Source organism: Strix aluco, chromosome 12, assembly GCF_031877795.1.
Source record: "Strix aluco isolate bStrAlu1 chromosome 12, bStrAlu1.hap1, whole genome shotgun sequence".
Taxonomy (NCBI): Eukaryota; Metazoa; Chordata; class Aves; order Strigiformes; family Strigidae; genus Strix; species Strix aluco.
This window is the reverse complement of record NC_133942.1, coordinates 9,798,001-9,818,515: the sequence shown is the minus strand read 5'-3', so window position 1 is coordinate 9,818,515 and position 20,515 is coordinate 9,798,001. Positions and strand designations below refer to the sequence as shown.

The 20,515-nt window shown below is 38.0% G+C and overlaps 1 protein-coding gene across 10 annotated transcripts in view; it reads right to left on the bottom strand.

Annotated features, from left to right (window-relative positions):
* TRPM1 (transient receptor potential cation channel subfamily M member 1) overlaps positions 1-20,515 on the bottom strand; it is a 109,588-nt gene that overhangs the window by 12,804 nt on the left and 76,269 nt on the right. For 4 of the 10 annotated variants that reach the window (XM_074837224.1, XM_074837214.1, XM_074837216.1 and 1 more), the window contains 13 exons: positions 18,472-18,636; positions 17,281-17,415; positions 16,278-16,328; positions 15,443-15,478; positions 14,613-14,753; positions 13,324-13,353; positions 10,569-10,858; positions 9,794-10,022; positions 8,163-8,285; positions 7,689-7,820; positions 5,524-5,652; positions 3,970-4,221; positions 3,066-3,258 (listed from right to left, as the gene is read on the bottom strand). In XM_074837224.1, the coding sequence (XP_074693325.1) occupies positions 3,066-3,258; positions 3,970-4,221; positions 5,524-5,652; positions 7,689-7,820; positions 8,163-8,285; positions 9,794-10,022; positions 10,569-10,858; positions 13,324-13,353; positions 14,613-14,753; positions 15,443-15,478; positions 16,278-16,328; positions 17,281-17,415; positions 18,472-18,636 (1,906 nt within the window). The remainder of the gene's footprint in view (positions 1-3,065; positions 3,259-3,969; positions 4,222-5,523; positions 5,653-7,688; positions 7,821-8,162; positions 8,286-9,793; positions 10,023-10,568; positions 10,859-13,323; positions 13,354-14,612; positions 14,754-15,442; positions 15,479-16,277; positions 16,329-17,280; positions 17,416-18,471; positions 18,637-20,515) is intronic. The other 6 variants (XM_074837215.1, XM_074837218.1, XM_074837217.1 and 3 more) reach the window with 3 other exon arrangements.

Sequence of the window (20,515 nt, the reverse complement as noted above, 5' to 3'; positions counted from 1 at the left end):
GAACAGTAGAGACATATGCTTAGAAACAATGTCTTTATTAAAAATGCATTGCATTCTGCAATTTCCTCTTCATGTTGTTTTCCCCAAATGTCACATACGGCAGTGAATTCATGATATTAATAATAAATCACAAAATGCTTCTGGCAGATGATCATTTAAATATACATGATATTTCAGGCAAGTAAACAAAACTGGCGGTCACCACGAACACAGAACAACTCAAAATTATCACACAAAATCATTCTTTTAGCTATTATGGAAACATTTCCTCCTTTTTTATCTTTTTTTTTTTTTTTTTTTTTAAGAACCACCCTGGCTTTGAGTCTGCCAGCTGTTTCTATTGAATAGTTATGTTTCCGTTAATAGTCATGATATTAATGTTATTACAGTGTACAATATCATTAAAGCCCATTTTGACTACCAGTATGGATACTTGCTTGCCACCCCCTAAATTGTGACTGTAAGAAAAATCACACTATTGAAAGAAACTCAACCAGGCTTCTCTATTGTTTAAGAATACATTGCTGTTGAGTACTAGATGCCACTAACTTCTTGCTGGTGGACATCTAAATGGAATGAACCAGACAAAAGCATCCTGGGTTGCATTAGGAAAAGTGTTACCAGCAAGTTGAGGGAGGTAATTACTCACCTCTACTCAGCTCTGTGAAACCACATCTGGACTTGTGTGTCTAGTTCTGGGCTCCCCCATAGAAATCAGACATGGACATACTGGAAAGACTCCAGTAAAGGGCCACAAAGATTAAGGGGATTGGAGCATCTGACAAATGAGGCAAGGCTGAGAGAGCTGGGATAATTTAGCCTGAAGAAGAGAAGGGTCAAGGGAGATTTTACCTGTGTTATAAATACGTGGTGGTGGGTGGGAGTAAAGAAGACAGAGCCAGACTCTTCTCAGTGGTATCCAGTGAAAGGAGAAGAGGCAGTGGGCAAAGATAGAAATATAGGAAATTCCATTTAAAAACAGGTTGTCTGGAGAGATTGCACAGTCTTCATCCATCAAGATATTAAAAACCTGACTGGACGGCCCCTGAGCAACCTGCTTAATTTACCCTGCTTTGAGCAGGGAAGTTCGCCTAGATGATCTCCAAAGTTGGCTTCCAACCTCTGCAATTCTGTGATTTGCAATCTTCATCTTTAGGTGACATCCTGTCCTCAGTGAAGCTACTGATAGAAGTCCAACTACCTTCTTTCAGATGTAATACTTTTTACATAAATTGTTTACACTCAACGGGCCTTGGCAAAACTACCCATAAGCACTTGACACAGAGTCAGGTTAGACTGCCCATAGCAATCACTCCCCAACAACTTCTAAGGTTGTTTTTGTGGGGTGTTTAGAGAACCACGGAAAGGTCAGAGTGAGAATATCTTACTGAAAGCAAAAAGATCTTCAGAAGTCAGTCCACAGACTTCTAGACATAAGAAATTTACAGTATAATTGTAATGCAGCCTAGTTATACCAGTAGAACTCCTTGCGTAGCCACACCACTTTTATTTCAATATCAAAACAACAACAAAACCACACATTTCCAAGTTAGCTTATGTTTAAGCTACTGACACAGCAAAGCTTTTGACCTGGGAAGGTTAGTGGAGCAAGTAGCTGGATTGAACTTGTGTAACTGGAAAGCCTGAACCTTTTTTCCCCAAAATCTTTTGCACTGCTGAAGAAAGATTTCTAATTCAAAGGATGCTGAGTATATAATTGAGAAACAACTAGAAGCATGAGAGAAGTCAGGGACGTCACTTACACTAAAGAGATCAGTATTGTTGGTAAGGTGTGAGTTTTGATTTATAAAGAAATCACACTGTCTACATTGGCAAGCATTCTTTGTTCAAAGTGAAGTAGGATTTGAATGCACGTTATGAGCCACAAAGGCAAGGGATACACTGTTACAGTCTGTTCCTCCCCATGGGACAATTAACCCATTTGAGAGATCCTGAGCTTATCCTGGCTCACATGTGCACTGAAACTGCAATATCAGACAATAAATAACTGGCTTGACCTTTTATATGTCAACAGTAATTTAGTGTATCATAAGTTACATTAACGAGACAAGCATTCGTAAGGAAAACAAAGACTATATGATCTTTGCAACATGGTTCTCTTGCAGATCTTTGCAACACAGCTCTTGTTCAGAAACAGACTAATGACATTTTATTCCCTTCTAAGTAATCAAAGTACACTTTAATGACATTTGGAATAAAGGTTTCTCATGATGATGGATCTTTATGGTTTTTGAACTTAGACCTCACAGTTTCTTCAGCTTTCCACTTTACTACTTGTCAATATATGGGTTGAAATAACACATACACAATGCTGAGATAGTAGCTTATATTATTTCAGATAAAGTGCAAACTATTTGATACACACTGGAGGAGGCCAGCTACATGTTCGACTGTCTGTACAAATTTCAAATATTAACACAAAACTAGCAATAATATGATAGTTTCTATCTCCTCTAAAATACTGACAGTTATTTTTTTAAACTTTGCAGCTTTTCTATAAAAGGGCTATTTCCACACTCAAAGCTAATCAAGCAGAATATTGTTTTGTTTTTTCACAGGTGTAGAAAAGAACATGAGTGACTCATGAAATGGAAACATTTCTGGAAAGTAGATAGATGTATCAGTGGGAGTAAAAATGTATTAGGCTCATGGATCCTGCTGTGAGTTGAGGATGAAAGGCTATGTGTATTTTTGTCTCCTGTGCAAGGTATTTTTCTTCTTCTGTTGGAACTATTAGTAAAACATCGGTTCAAAAGAAAGTTTCAGAATGATCTCTGTTGATCCCTGCAAGCAAACAGCACACTTAGTATTGTTATATCCCTGGATAGGAGAGTATTCCAGACTGTATCACTCTCAATGATAACTGAATATAAACTGAGAGATGGGACATGCAGGTGGGGAACAGGAAATTGTTCAGTCTCTGGAGTCTGTCACAAGAAAACAACAACAACAATGATATAAAGACAAAACACTACTTCCAAATTAAAAACAATCATTAATTTGGATCTGATCATCTACCTCAGAAACAGGAAACAGACTCTTACTATGAATTCTACTCTTACGGTCTATCTGGTCTGCGAACACCTCTCCATAGATCATCCAGTAGGGCATATAGAAGATGTTGCGAGCTAGTCTCCAAGAAGGCTCCTCGTCTGGGTGCAGGATAGCTTGGCGGGCTACTCCAAAACTCATCAGAACCACAAGCATGATGACCACAAAGTAAAGCATGTCAATCATCTGCACAGAGAGACCATACAGAGGCTCTTATCATCACCACGTAGTACAGAGGCACCAGCATGTCTGTTTGCCACCATGCATTAAAGTAACCAAGAAAGTATCAAGAGAACAAACACATTCCCCTGGATAATTTTCTTGATATTATTCTTTAACTACTGCTCATGAATTAAGCATACATAAAAATGCAGTAAAACCAGTCTTTTAAAGGAATACTAGATTTATATTTAAAAATATTTAAAATGCTAAAATCTTTGCTATTCCTGTTCTCTTTTGCATCAAGTGCACAATGCTCTGCATTCAGCATAGAGCTCTTCTGTGGTTGCAAAGAGATGACACAATTGTTGCTGTATCATCTCCTGTCCACAACTGATGGTTTTGTGGATGATCTTGGTGTATCAGCAATTTATTATTGGTATGGCTTTGGGAGGCAAAAGGCAGGCAAAGTGAACAAGTTTCCACAGGCTGGTTCAAAAAAAAAAAAAAAAAAACCACCAAAAAAAACAACACAAAAGAAAAGAGATTCCCTCTTGAATCAAGCAGTTATCAGCAAGAGTACTGCACCTCATGTGTGTGTGAAATTCATACAGCTACTTTTTCACAGCCTTTACTAGAGTCCTACTCAGATGGAAAACTTTTTTTTTTAAATCAGAACTGAATTTAGTTTCTCATGAAGTTCTGAAATACATAATTAACAGCAATTTAGGCACTAACCATCTTTCCAATCATCATGACGTAAGGTCCCAGATATTTGTTCACACCAAAGATATCTAGTACTCTAATGTACCAGAAAATGATATCTACGCAGTAAATCACTCTTCCATAACCCATGTAAGGTTGGTTCTGAAGGCGAAGAATTGCTCCTATCATAAATACTGAAATAGCCACCAGGTCAGTAATATTCCAGTATTCCTGGAGCCAAACTTTTACTTTTTGGCTCAGCTTGCCAGGCTCTGACATCAGAATCTGAAAAAAAAAAAAAAAAAAAAAAGCCACAACAAACCCCCAAAAAGAAATCATTAGGAAACACTCCAAGTTACATTTTTGAAGTAATGGTCATGAAAAAAGATCAGTCTTGTCACATTCAATAAGTGTCTGCGACTCCCTTCACTGCCAGCAAAATTTGTCTCAAGCAGCAATATTTTTAGTTATTAGCAGGCAAAATTTCCTTTTTATAGAAATATAGAATGCTTTGTGGTGGAAGGGACCTTAAAGATCATCTAGTTCCAACCCCTCGGCCATGGGCAGGGACACCTTCCACTAGACCAGGTTGTCCAACCTGGCCTTGAACACTGCCAGGGAGGGGGCAGCCACAGCTTCCCTGAGCAACCTGTGCCAGGGCCTCACCACCCTCACAGGGAAGAATTTCTTCCTTATGTCCAATCAAACCCTACATTCTTTCAGTTTAAAATGGCTGCCACTTGTCCTGTCACCACAGGCCTTGGTAAAAAGTCTCTCTCTGTCTTTTTTATAAGCCCCCTTTACATATTAAAAGGCCACAGTAAGGTCTCCCCGGAGCCTTCTCTTCTCTAGGCTGAACAACCTCAACTATCTCAACCTTTCTTCACAGCGAAGCTGTTTCAGCCCTCTGATAATTTTCGTGGCCCTCTTCTGGACCCCCTTTTCATCTTTGTTTCTATTTTGGCTTTATTAATCCTTTTTTTGTTGAAGGTTTTAATCAATAACATTTAAAGCAGAAGAGCTGGCTTATTGACTTGGCATCCATATTTATCTCCAAATACAGTTAGTATGAGATGTGGGAATTGTGAATCAGAGAAGGATAGGCTAAGTGCAAACCGCACTACAGCATGTGAATACAGTAGAAGTTTTTATGATGTCTTCCTCATACAAAAGTAATGAGATCAGTCAGATAGTACTTCTGGTTAATTCCCCAAAACATCTCTCTGCCTACAGTTCCCATCAAGGACTGCATCACTAATAAAAAGACAGTATCTACTGAGACTTCCTTCAGGGGTTATGGCCCTGACTTTCCTTGGAAATACACATAAGAGAATAACAGCATTCATTTTGACTACTGACCTCAGGGCATTTTTGCCTGATCTTTTTGATCAATAAGAGTTTTAAGGTATGGGAATGTTTTATAAGTGAAACTCTCTACAGGGATGAGTATTTTGGCACTCTGTGGATATAAGAATCTCCTCTCTCATGTATGGCTTCTCAACCCTCTACACAAGTCCATGCCGTTCTTACCTCTAAGAGCGAGCTTCATTTTAAGGATTATGAGATGTTGGTATGATCAGACTTTACCTCTCTTACTTTCTCTAAAGCCAACGTCACAATGTAAGAGATGACAATCCATTCCTGGACTGATGGCCACCGTTCCATCCGCACTAAGATGATATAATTAAATAGCATCAAGTAACCGAGGTATGATATCTAAAAAAAAAATAAATAAAGCCTTTATGGACTTTAGGTGATGGATCCCAGGATCCTTCCACAGTTAGGCAGTATTCAATTACTTGAGATGACTGCCACACACAAAAAGAAAAGATCAGTCTCCACTAATTTCCATTAGGAAGTTCTGGACTATTAGTGTAAGTCAATAGAGCTATCATTCAGTTTTCTATAACTACTGGTGTAAATGTCAAACTGGTGATGCTGGTGTCCCCATGCCTCACAGCAGTCTCTGGTGACCAGCCAAACTAAAAACTTCAGAGATCTTGGAAGTTCAGAGTTAAGAACCCAAAATGGATTCAATGGCTTTACAGGAAAAGGGGAAACAAAGCAGTAATAAACCAAAAGATTTTCCAGGGAGAAAATGGAGTTTTCTAAAGAATGAAATGTTCAGTGTGAAATGTTTACTCACCATCTCAAAACAGATCTAAAGCAGAACTGGAAGGCAGGGCTGTGAGCAGCACCTGCTTGGAGGGGCAGGGGAAATAAAGAGCGACACCAGTCAGTTGCTTTTCTCCACCCTGCAGTAACGTGGTTGAGGCCACCTAGGCTGAATATATTCTTTATGTGCAGCCAGAGGTATACAGACTTCATATATCAGTCCCTACAACACCTCTTCTTGTACCTGTTACTTAAACCCATCTGCATGAACAGTAGGTTTGCAGATATTTTGGTTACTTTAAGCAGCCCCTAGTCTCAGGAACAAGTTTCTTGCTGAAGCCTAATTTGTTAAGAGTACAGGAGGCTGCATCACCATGTCAGAGAAGAAATACCAGACAGAAGGCAGTAAAATCCTCTTAGCTGAGGGGCCTGCATAATGCATGAAGGTGAAGCCTGCCCAAATTGTGACGTTCATACAAACATGTATGAACACAGAAATTGAGGATATGTGTGAAAGATTCAGGTGTTGAAGATCCTTACTTGCACAAGAAAAAACATTTTTTTCTCTGAATTAAGTGAGCCTGCTGCAAAGCCCTTCCTATAGCTGCCATGCCCACTGGCAGAGGCCACAGGCCTCCAACAAGTGAAGGAATGACAGATGCTGTGGAACATATGATCCAGGCAGCTGAATTATCTCATTTGTTGAAAGAAGCAAAACAACAATTCCAAAGCATCTAAATCAGGCCCTTTGTGCCTGGGGCTTTTTTAATCTACTAAAATGTAATTTCTTTACATGTGAAACCATGTTGAATACTTTTCTTTGAAATTAAATTGGAATTCTCCTTGTTAATTATTAATACAGGCAGCAGAAAGGGATCAGTATAGTGTTTTGTGATTATGATGTGCTAAAATTAAAGACCTATATAATATTATGACATACTGAGTATTGGAAGTCCTAGCTTTGAATAAAAAAGAAACCAGTATCTTTTACAGGGCACACACAAAATTTATGAGCAGTAGCATGAATACTTTTTCTTCCTATTAAAACAGAGTTTAGCACCAGAGAATTCTTGATGCACTAAAAAGAAAATCAGATTCTTGTCAAAAATAAATCTTTATCTTTAGATTGGTTCTAATTATTTAAGTAAGAGAAAAGTACCTATTACGTCTTTGCAGACTGCGACCTCTGCTTCCATCTAGGTTGCGCTCATCTGAGCCTAACTGCCACAGAGCAAATGGCAAGCACTGATACTATGGTGTTACTTCTTGGGTGCTAAAGTATGTTTCAAGGCAGAACAGGAGCCAGAGCCTTTAGAATGCAAGAGAATCCAGCCTAGTTTGGATTGAGTGACTGGATTGGGGAGCTTGCACTGAGTTAGGCATATGATTAGCCAGACAGGGCCTCCTTCAAAGTGTGTAGGAGCTTTAGAGGCTGACAGCATAAGCTTCAGTTATTCATTCTGTTTCACTGTCTATGCATTTTTCTCTGAATAAAGAGAGTGCTTTATTCATCAGATTCCATGAAAGTCAGCACTATTTATTTATTTATTACTTGGTTATTATTTTTACACTGAAATCCTTGAAGTTTCACAGGTGTGAGAAAAATGATCACTATCAGTTTACTCATCATGACTTACTGTGTAGAACCAAAATTTGACAATAGGTGCATTATAGAATTCATAGATCTTTGTTCCAATTGGAAGGCTCTTTTGTTTTTTATTTTCATTCTCTTCATCTCCTTTTCGGGAGCCTGCATCCACATTTGCATCCTGGAAGACCAAAGTTGTCAGTTTTCATCAATATTCAATAGTAAAAATAGTAGCTTTTCCTCAACTACAGCCCCAGCCAACTGTTAACTACACAATGCTTCCTCTGAACAACAGACCTCTTTTTAAAAATACAAAAATACAAATTCCGTAAATCTGTGCAACTACACAGATAATTTATAAGCCCTGAGAATCCAGCCTATACACTCCCAGAACTCTTCACTGATTTTCAGCCCACAGAGGCAGTTCAGATTTTAACCTGTGTGACCTACAGCATAATCAGAGAAGTTAGAAAACTGAGCGTTCTTGAGATATTAGAACTTCCTAAGAATCTCCATTACTGACCATATTTTCCTCCTCCTTCTCTCTGCCTTCCTCATTTTCTCTTGATGTCTGGTAAGAATAATCATCGTAACTCCGAAACTCTAGGAAAAGGATGGTGGGAGGCAAGAGAATCCCCATTATAACCTGTACAACAAGAAAGAATCCAACTCAGGTGGCAATATTTGTTTACATGAATAGATTTCATAACAAGGCAAATCCCATAAACAATATTTTCTTTTGTACAGTACTCAAGATACTCTGCTATCCACAAACCTACAAAAATGAGTAAGTAGTACTTCTGAAGCATTGGCAATAAGGTCTTGTATGGAAAGATGACACCCTGGCAGGCTTCCCATCTCCACAAATACACTGCAATTAAGAAATTGTGCTCCAGAATTAGAGTTGAGTAGAGAAATTCCATGGAATGGACACAGTGGTGGCTGGAAGAGGGCATCAGGCTTGTTACTGGAGTTTATAGTTACCTTAGTCACGGAATATAATTAGTTTTAATAGTTAAAAAAAATGTGTGAAAGGTAAAAGAAGCTTTGCAGATAGCACTGGGAGAGTTCTTTTACTATATGAGATTGCTGAGATACAGAAACACAAGCATGAGTTGCCGAAGTACAGAAAAGGAGCAAAGCAAAGAATGCAGGTAATGAAACTAGAATGTTAGCAGGTTGATTAATCCTTTGGAGAAAAGACAGGAAATCAATAAACAGATTTAGAAAGCACCATGATGCAACCTGAAAGGCAGGACACTTGCCTAAAGATTTTAAAGAGGTTTAAGAGGGATGCCTGGGAAAGTGGAAATAAATTAAGAAGGAACAGAGAAACTGCAATACGTATGTCAGCAATCTTGGAAGTATGACCTGAGAAGATAGGCGTGGCACTTTGTCAGTAATGGGGGATTTAAGGAAATAAGGAGGTGAGACTGAAGGTGGCACCATCATGATGGGCCTCCATATGGGTGACAGTAACTGCATAATGTAACAAAGAAAGGATTATATTCACATGAAAACACACACAAGCAAACACTGCTCTGCTTCCTTAACGTTGGCTCACTCATGTTTCCCTTTTGTGCCAGCCTCTTCACATGACTCAGCTTTTTTGTAAATCCAACAATTAGGAAATATAAAAATCAGTAAGAAAGACCATATCATCAAATCACAGAAGAGGGAAATAAAAATCACATAGTTTCACACAATGCAATTGCACAGATTTCATTCTTTTCAACACTGAGTCTCAACTCCGTGTCTTCTAGTACAATATTAAGCAACGTAAGAAGTACGTGTCCACGTCTGGTTCATTTTCTCTCTATTCCCATTGCGTGGACCCCCAGTGGAGATCTTTTTGCTTGTATCCAACTAATTTTTAATCAAAGGTGTATGCAGATCTCATCATTCATTGAAAGCCACAACTTTGCTCTCAGATTCCAATCATGCTAAACCTTTTATGGATTTATATTTTCCTTTGTCATGGGGTAATGTTCCTTAGATATCCTGAATTTGGAAATCAAAAAAATTAGCTTTAAAACAGATATGTTCTTAAAACACCTATAATTAGTAAGCTGATTTGTTCTATGCATACATTATGTATAATGTAATGTTACATGCAACAAACTATCTTTGAAAACAATTTCAGAACAGAAATACCTTAAGGCCTGGGTTTTTCCGCATGCGTAGTCGCCCCATCCACATATCTGTTAAGAGCATCTGGCTGCATGTGTGAGCAATGAAGTCCCTGTGTTTAGCTGCCACAGCCAATTTCAGGCAGGTAGAATTACTCCAGTTTTTCAGTTCGTAGGTCAGTAGTTTCATGGCAATCTGTTCATCGTGTTTATAGGACTGATCCAAGAGTTCAACAGCCAGCTGGCCAAAATCTCTGGAAAATGCAAGATAAGTCCAGTGAAGTTTGATTTAGATATCAGTGTTTGCCTGCATTTGGATTTTCATTCCATTCACAGGAAGTCATGTTTTTCCACACTCATGTACAATGACAAGAAAAAATGAGTCTCAAGCTTGATTTGGGACAGTCTACAAAAGTTGCAAACAAATTTTTAGTGACCAGAGAGAACTATCTTAGATCAGTAACATCTTAAGGCCAGTTTGGATCTATCATAAGATACCCCTTAATTTATGTGAGTAAATCCTGAAAATAACTTTGTGGAATAAAACTAGCTAGTTTTACAGAGAGAGGAGCTGAAGAAAGAATGTGTTCTGTCAGAAAAAATGCAAGTCTTCTGCTTGCTAGTGTTACCTTTAGATCCTGAGACCACATTTTGGCTTGTTTACTGTTGATAAATCATCTCCAAATGGCATTCTGTGAAGCTACATTCTAGAAATCAGCTGTACTTTACTAAAAGCTTCTTAGCAGGTCAGACAACCCCCTATACCAAGTAGATATAAAGTCTGCTCTGCGTCTACTAACTTTGAGTTGTTGTCCAGATCCTGAGAGATGTCGTCCACCAGCTCACTCTCAGAAGACTCTTGGGCCATAGACTTGTACAGTTTACAGGCCACAAGTGCCTTGGCCATGGTTTCCTCGCCTCGCTGCCAAAGGAAGAGTGCCATCTTTTGCCGTTTCATCAGCACGGCCCATACCATCAGTTCATGAAAGGGATACTGAAAGCGGCTGACTTCTGGGTCGTCCACATCAATATTGACTACTTCCTCCTTTTTCTTCTTCTTCTTCTTCCCTTTGGTGGGAGGCTCATCATCCTGGGAAGGAAAGAAGAAAAAATGTTCCCATCAGTTCTTAACAGCTTACCTGACAATGGCACCATGCACAGAACAAGTATTGAGAGGACATATTAACAGTTAAAGTTCTAATTTGTTTTTGCTGTTTGGTACAATGAATGCCAATAGCAATAACACTATGAAGAACATGTGACAGAGCATGCACTGGGCTAGCACACATAACTTAATATTTTATTCAGAGAACCACTTCTTGTGTACTTAATTACAAGTCACCCACCTTGGATAAGTACAGTAGAACCCTATTGTACTGAAGGCATCATTTTACACTGCATTGTAAGTAGATCTCTACTGCATGTGTAATTGCACATGTTGATTTGCAATGAATTAATATTTGATGAATTCCATTGCAGTGTCAATGGAGCTTTAACAAACCTGAATTCACTATGAATAGGTTCCACTGTAATTTCTCATTTGATATGTCTGCATCTATTCCTGAAGAACAGTGCTGCATATCTCGCACGTATCAAAGCAGTTTTCAGATGGACATGCAGGTGGAGAGAGTGGTAACATGCAAGTGGAAAAGACAGGCAGATAGCACCCTTAAGAACAGCAAGTTACTAAAGGGAGTCTTCACCTTTGAATAAGCAATCTCCTCTTACGTATGCAGTGCAAACGGAAGGTATAAGTATCCCATTTCTTAAAGGGATAGGGAGGATAGGCCATTACTACAGGAACCAACATGGAAGTAACTGAAGGGAAGTACTGACAATGAAGCAGGATCCTGAAGGGAGAAAAGCCATCATTGGGAAAATTAGGGTTTAAATACTGTAAGAAGAACATTGCATATATAGGTGTAGAGACAGAGCTCATCGTCATTGTAGACTTTGATTCCAATCTCAGAAGTGGACTGCAAGTAAAAGCAATTACCATTCTACAAAATTAGTTCCTGTTCAAGCAAGCTCAGCATAATGCACTATTTTTTGACAGAACATGAACTTAAATCCAAATTCAGGGTTCACCCTCACACCCCAGGTTTCCAAAGGCGACTCTTCAGCCCAATAATTAAGTATGCATTTCTCTTCCAGCAGTTTTAAGCTCTGCAAGTGGTGACCTCTGTTTCTTATGGAAAACTCAGGGGTCATTAATTGCATGCACATGAAGAAAGTGTTGAGCATCTCTGAAGCACAGGACATAAAATCTCAAATGCAGGACCAAAAATTAGGTCCTCCCCACACTAGGAAAATCAAATCAAAACAAAACCCTGCATAAGAAAGACAAAGTGCTAAGGAGACTAAATTTCCTGTTTTAGAGCTGCTAACACTGAAAATGAAAAAAACCCAAACACTTGGAGTCACATCAATTTACTGATGCTTTAGCAAACAAAATGTTCATTTTTCTCTTGGAAGAAAGGAGTGGGCTACACTCACTGTCAAGTGGAGAGAACACTTCAGTTTGTGCCACATAAAACATTTCTTACTGAAAGAAATAGGAAAATCAAAATGTGCTTTTGGAGAAGCACTAAGCAACCTACGTGTGATCAACGCTGATTAAAAGGGGCCGCATCTCTGAGGGGCTGAGCTTTTGGCCTTGAGCTATTAGAGAATAGGAAGCTGATCAGAGAGGTTAAACATAACCTGGACTTTCTCTGTAGAGAAGAAAGCTGCTTATCTTCTTGGGGAAATAGAGGCTTTTGTGTGTGGGTATAGTTCACATCAAATGTAACACAAACAACATATACATATACTGTGTTAGAATATTATCACAGCAGTAGTAAAAGCATACTTCATAGAGAAATGTACCTAGCCTCTTTGTGTAAATGCTCTCCTGGTCTATATTAATACTTTTTTTCAGAAACAAAAGCAGTTACCTCCAAAACAGAGTAAGTTTTTAGGCATCATCCCAGACTTGATTCTGATCAATTCAAAATTTCTGCAGACACACAAGTAATTGAGGCAGAGGTTGGACCCAAAATTCTGGATCAGCTTCATCATTTACAAAGCATGGTGCCATCATAGTAGCAAGGATGTTTTATAGCAGAGGACAGCATCTAACATGTCAGACCACCTTGTTTTTTCACTATCCAGTTAAATGTTTCTCTATGATAAAACCTTAGTTGCACATAAACTGTTACTTCATGGTTAAAGGGGATTTGACCATAAGTATCACTGCTGGATCACATTCTCTTTTCAATATCATTGATGTTCACATCTGATTAAATCTACAGTATGTTCCAACATGGAATGTGTTGTTACATAATAGTGCTAAAAACTGCCTGAAGACTATTGAGCAAAGCTTTAAGCAGCTATCAAGACCCTACCTACAAAAAAATTTCAGAAGTATTTCATTGGCTGTTTGCAAAATGGAAGATCCTGTCTAGTTGAAATTTACTTTAAGCCACAGTAATAGTGCAAAAGCTAAGAGCAGGAGCAGAACTGTACCAAGAAATGCTCTGATAGAGACAATATTTTACAATAAATCCAACTTACCTCCATCCCTAGTAGTTTAAGAGCTTTTGGCTGAATATTAAAAATAGAAAAGAAAATCAGTGAGATGGGAGAGAAAATTCAAAGACCAAACATACCGAGTAAAAACACATTTTCATTTACAAATGTACAGTATTTATTATTAAACTTACTATTCTAAATAATTGTACCAATAATACTACAATTAATTAATCTCCCTCTTAATTGTATTTGCAGAAAGGCAATAGGTTAGAAAATATTTTCCATCCTGCACTCAAGTGAAATATTTTGATTCAGATGGAAGAGTTACATGGATCATTGAACAATATACTGCTTTGAGAATTAAAATCACCACATGGTCACAAAAGCTCAAAAAAAATACTGCTTCTAAGCACACACAGGATAAAGATACCCATAAAAAACAGTAAAAAATATAATAGATCTTCAAACCTCTCAGTTTCCCATTAAAAAAAAAAATCCCTCTGTTCTATGGTTAAATCTCTGGTTTACATTTTACATAAAAGGTTTATTTTGTTCCATCAGATAGTACTACACTATATACGTACTATATATTGGCGACAGAATACTTGGGCTTTGAGTGGCCTTCTGACCATCTGTGGGGCTAGTTTCCTAGTGTGGGGCTTTCTGTAATTAGGCTGGGAAGCTTCACTTGACCTTCAAAGCTGAACCAAACAAATAAACAAGCTAATGAAGAAAATTATTCTATTTGCTTAGAACAGACTTTTTAACAAAGCAAGGGCCATGTTTGATATTCTCGGGATTGATACATGACTATGAAATGCTCTACTGAGGTTGCAGTGGCTTCCATAGGATAAGATTTATGTTCAGAGCAGTTCTTTACAGGATTTACTGTTAACAGGTTCATAGCTCTTCTGTATTCAGACTAAACTCTCTGCCTTACCCAAGTTGAGGCTACTGTTGGTTATAACTAGTAAATAATAGGTCTGGTTTGACCTATTTTTACAGTTTACAGTTATACAAGAGCTACAGCTTCAAGTAGGAATAAGTAAATATGCAAACACCACAGTTAGAAATGCTTGGACTGTAAACTACTGAAATAGGAGGAAATTCACCTCCAGATCAATGTATTTACCACCTTTTGGGTCCTCCTATTCTTCAACATAGATGTTTTACAGGTTCCTTATATAACTTCACTACCAGAGTGCCAACTTCGGTCTTGCAGAATTTCTTTAGAATTTAACATGTAGTGTTTCACAAAGACAGAGGAACAGAGTATTACTTATTTTTTGCCATCAGCATGATGGCCACATCTAGAATGAACTTATTCTTACCCTCTTTGGTCCAAATAAGTTATTATAAAGAGTCCGAAAACTTTTTCGAGTATAGTTGCAGCGATAAGCTCCACCCATGAGATATTCAAGTACAAGACCAATATCTATTAGGCTGATATGATAATCTGGTGGAAGATTTCCCTACCAAAAATTAAAAAAAAAAAAGCAAAATAAGGATTTAGGATAAGAAAACATAACATACATTAAATTGCCTGGCTAGACATATCATGTCATGTTTAAATTGGCACATGGGTATTATTTACAGTCAGGGGTTTCAGTCTCTGAATATTTGAATAAAATTAATGATAACTGATTCACATAATGAAAAATTTTGGGGGCCAGATTTTTTTTGTTTGTTAGTTGTTGGCAGTATTTATAGTTGAGGGCAAATTTTCATTTGATTTACTCATACAACTTGTCAGTGCCCATACAAGCCTGAGTTGTTTGCAAGCGTTATATTGACAAAATTAAATAACTTTGTACTGATTATCATTAATCCAGTATAAAAGCATGACTTAATTCTATGGTGAATCTCAGGCACACTTTACATTTTATGGAAACTTATATATCATCATAACATTATCTACAGAGTTAAGACTACAATGCAGAACATGATTTAGATTAACGTGCAGCCCAGAATCAAAGAACAAGGCAGACTATAATTTCCACTGTTACACTTAAAAACTGGATAGTGGTATTGACTCTGTTAGAACCATGAGCTGAAAACTGTGCTTCATTGTTCAAGCTACATCCTACAACAATAACTGATTCTACAGCACCACTAAGCAGTTGCTATGATGAAACAACTATATCCTAAGCAAACACATCACCTCCATGTTAACCCAACCGAATCCCCGAGACTGTCGCTGAATGAGTGAGCCATGAAAATGTAAAGAGACAGACAGAAAGCAGAATGCAGAAGAGCATTAGTAACACTCAAAAAGACAAACGCTGAATGAGAAAAGTGTTAAACTATGAAGCAGATCAATATGAATTATACATTAACCCAGCACTGCGTAATTCCCACATCTAAAGCTCCTGGGAATACATGGGAGCTTTCCTTGCCAAAAGGAATACAGACTAATTTCATGTAGCTGAATTTTACTGAATAAAAGCTCCAAAACCTCAAAGAGAGCAAACACCAAATCTTACAATGATCCTATTCACATATAATGAATGAATTTACATGTAATGGAAGGAAATGAGTAACAAATTTAGGACTTGCAGCACTGAGAAACAGAACAGATTTTCTCCCAGGTAAAAGTAGGATTGATGGGAGAAAAGTAACTAAAAAGCACACAAGGAAACGAAAGGGAACAAATTCTGTGCTTCTGAGCAGGCCTCTCCTTCCACTCCCCCTCTGTAATGCTGCATTAGGAGCTTCTTGTAGAGATGAAACTGTATCAACCTAAATCTCAAATGATATATTACACTGCTAGGAGCTTAACTTTCCTCTCCTTAGTTTTTAATTACTAGCAGTGCAGTATAGCCATACTTGATTTAAACTGACATCACTGTTTGTTACAAGAAGTAATTTAACCTTCCTTTTCTTAACAGCTACCATCTAATTTCAAACATCTGCTTTCCCCCATGCTATGCTTGCTTTTACTGTTGACTCACATGGTTAATGTAATCATGCAAATGTAATGCTGCTGTTAAGCTTACCTTTTTCACATCTCTGACTAGCAAATGCAGTGTATTTGGTGGACCCAATCTCTGAAACAAAAATCATTCATGGTCCATTAGAGCTTCAATTCTTCAGATTTTTTGCACACACAAATGTAATTAATGATTTGGCACTGTAAGCAGAACTCTAAGCAACCATGTGCCATCACACTCTGCAGGGGTGAAAAGAAGGAACTGGGCTACAAGGACAAACACAATTCTATCAAGAGCTGTGTAATTCCTTTCTCATAATCCTTTATGTGGTGATCTAAGTCACAGCAGTTTGTTGTACTGTTTGAACTTGTACTTGCTGCAGGAGCCATAAAGGGACTGGAGGACTAGACTGAAGTTGTAGGTTGTATGAATGCTGTCCTAGACTACCTGCCATTTAAATGATGGGAAGAAAAACAGTCTTGAAATAGGTACGTCCCCGATGAATTTGCTGTGGGTTGGGCCAGGGAGAATTTGAAGAGAAAAGCATGATGTTCTATGGGTTTGTGAAAAATATTTTGCTTTGCTGGGCCAAAAGGAAAAATGATACTGATTTCTGCAATGCGCTAAGAATAAAAGTTGCTATGTAAGTACTCTGTCAAATCTACAGGCTTATTTCAATAACACTAAAGTATACATACATGAAACATAATTGAGATTAACAGTAAATGACCACTACTGGCTAGTATTAAATTTTTACTATCGACATCAGTTCTTAAGTGTTCTCAATGTGCATTTTAAATACATCACTATATTTACATAACAAATTGCAATAGCTCTGAAAGCTGCTGTAGGCTTATTAACTAGGAATGTGCATATGTAAGGAAACAACAGGACACTATATGTAATAGCAATGGCTCCCTTTACCGCTATCCAACATCCACATATGGTCAGGGCTCAGAGCTTTTTGGAAAAACAAACATATCTCAGAAGAAGAAGAAGAAAAAGGGCACCCCTGTTAAATACAGTAGCAAAGATATCACATGGCATTTTATTATTTCTGCTCACTCACAGTATTATAAAGTTCTTCCAGTCGAGGAATAGTGAGGAAGTGCTGCATGTTCACTCCATTCTCAATAAGTAGTTTCACAAAATCCACTCGGTCCAGAACCAGTGCATCCAGCATAGCCTGCTCCAGGGAATTCACCTGAATTGCAGAATGGAGAATGTGAGACTACATGAGCACAGAAGAGTTGGTTGGCCAACAATCACAAACATTTTCATCACTTAGGATATTCCAAAGTTCCCAAATATGTTGATTAATCTGTAAGTGAAAATGAATTTAGAAAATGACATTTTACCCATGTGCAAGTCAATACAGATGGCAGTTTTCCAACAAGGTCTTGGGCGAGAGAAGAGCAGTGAAAGAAACCTTTAGCAATACAACTGTAGCTTTCAATCATTTTGTTTAGTATTTTTAACTAAATCAGGCATACCATGCCTGACACATTACGTGAAAAAGATATTTACCTGCTCAACATAATAGGAACAAGTTAAAATTTAAGAAAAATGCACTGTATATGTTTAAGAACAGGTTGACATCATTTAGCCTGATAACTTGCATATGTATCATCCACTCAAACTGCTGCCTCACAGAGAAAAGGCAACATATAATGCCAAAAGACTCAAATCACTTGGGAAGAAGCACTTCCTCTCCCTTCACCAACTTAGCTTTGCCTTTGGAAAATGCTGGTCAGGAAGCCTAATGGATCTTCTCTTAATATGGTCCAAGGGGTTAGAACCCAGTGGGAGAGGGGAAAACCCCTTGAGCAGCAATCCTCTTGACACATGATCTTTAATCCAGACAAGAGAACAACCTAACCTATTGCAACTGGAAAATGAAGCACTTTTAGAAATGGAGATTTTTAAACTGCCTTCACTGGATAAAATAACATGTAAAAGGAAGGATGAAGATGTTCACAGGTGTTCTTATTTCCTTCGGACAAATGCAGGAAGGAGATGCAGCAGATAAGCACTGACTTATACTGTTGGGGTATGGCTGCATGTGATGCACACAGGATGAGAGAGGGATTCCTGGCTCAAAGACTGAACAGCATCCCTGCAGAATGTACTGCTGATGTTTTGAGGATGTGCAAGTGAGCATTCTGTAGAATGAAAATGTGTATTTTCCTTCTCTCTTTGTCCCCCAGGATGAAAAAAAATGAATTCTTCAACAGTTTTAATACAAATACTTTCATCTCACCCAGTTCAGGAGTTCAAGCTTTCTTGGGTCTGTTTCTTCTTCTACTTCTTCTTTTCTTTTTCCTCCCTTTTTCTTCCCTTTTCCTTTCCCTCTGGCTACTTTTGGCTGAGCTGCTGGAGATTTCTTTTCCTTCTCAGCAGCTTGAGCTGTAAGGCTTCCTAAAGGCTGTATTTAATAATACATTAGAAGTATTAGAAATCTAATTGATCATACAGTGACTATTTCATTGAATACATTCCTATTGAAGTAGCTCCCCAGTCACCACTTCTCACATGCAGTTAACTAAAACCGATAATTTCCTTAAGTATAAGGACCTTTTTGCATAGCCACAGCTTTACACTTTTTTTTAAAGCTATTATGTCTAATGTAGTCAATAACACTGAAAGTCAAAGTAGTGAAGTAGGTAGACTGTGGAGGATTTCTCACAAAATAAAATCAGAGAGGACTGGGAAGAGACACTATTCAATTTTGTAACACTTCAGTTTCTTTGCTCTCAGTGAAAGCAACAGCTGCCAAAATAAATAGCAACAAGCAGGATAAGGAGCTGTACCAAAAGAGCTCAACAAGAATGTTGCATGATGACAAATAGCATCCATACTGCAGAGGCAGAAAGGAGAGGAGAGCCACTAACTCGTTCATTTACATTCTGCAGATAATATTTCTGTTATACCTCTTCAGACACATTTACTCTTTGCAACGTCCTTCCCCTTTCCAACCAGGCAGGCACACGTGCAAATAACTTGACACTACTTGTCTGTGATTTGGAAGCTTTATCTGCTCCAGCTAATCCTTAGGTTATATAATCTCCACGAACATGTAAACTGGATTACAAGTATCTGTCCTCTGCACAGAGAGCTACAGAACCAAGACTTTAACAAGGCTTGTTTTCTGTGGTTTTGTTAATCTTAAAAAAATCTTCTCTGCCTAGCTGCCATGAATCCATTTGTAAGCCTGGACAAAATTGCAATTGCCAACTTGCAGCACAGGCTAGTCTGAAAGCAATGTTCACGAATTTGAAATGACAGTGAATTGCAGTTGGCTGATACCATTTCCACAAATTGTTGCAGAGTATCAGTGTGAAATACATGAAAGCGGTAATAGGCTTCAGTTGCTAGGTGGTAACTCTGAATCTAACCACAATAATATGGAGATTAGAAAATTCCATCCAAATAAATGTTTTATAATAATAATACTTCATCATCCTTAGGATGATTAAATCCTCTCTGTATAAGCATTTTAATGAATTGACTACTGAAACATCGCATTACTGTAAGTGAAGGAATAAAACAGCATATTCAGCAACATTTGTTTAAATTTAATTATACAGGCTTCCAAATGAAATAAATCTCACCATTATCTATAGTGTGCATGTGAATAATGCTTCTTTGAGTGTCATTTTATTGCATAGTTTCAGAAAAGACAACTAATTAAAAAGAAAAATAAATTCTGGCACTTCATTCTTACTGCCTCTTTTAGGCTAGTCTCCTCCTGACACTTTACAGTAATTCAACACCAGATGGTTCACGCAGTAAGGCAAAAAGCATCAATAGAGTGAGATATGAAAGTGGCTTAAATAGAGGATCTTAATTACACAGATTAACAAAGGCACTGTAGTGTTTCACCATTGACTTCAACTTGTGCAGCATCAAACTCCCAATAATTTGAGAAAGAAAATCCAATTTCAGGACCTAAAGCTTTACTGAAGATCAGCTTTTTACTTCATTTGGCACAGGTCTGCCTGTCAGAGGCCTGTTTTCTGCAACAGTTTCTTCTGGTCATCAGGATTTTGCTCCATTAATCCAAATAGAGATTTTCACAGCTGTTAATGAAGTGAGCAACACAATTCCTTCTAAGCAGCTCTGTGAATTTCCTTGCCACATACTTTAATAGGTAGCTAGGGACCTTGTCAACTGCTAGCACATGTCAATGACACCGACAGTCAGAAGTCTAGGTAATGCTAGTGCATCACACAAGTTCACTGGGGGTGATCAGGACTGTTATCATCCAACCGTATGTAAGGCCATGGATTGTTTCCAGTAAATGC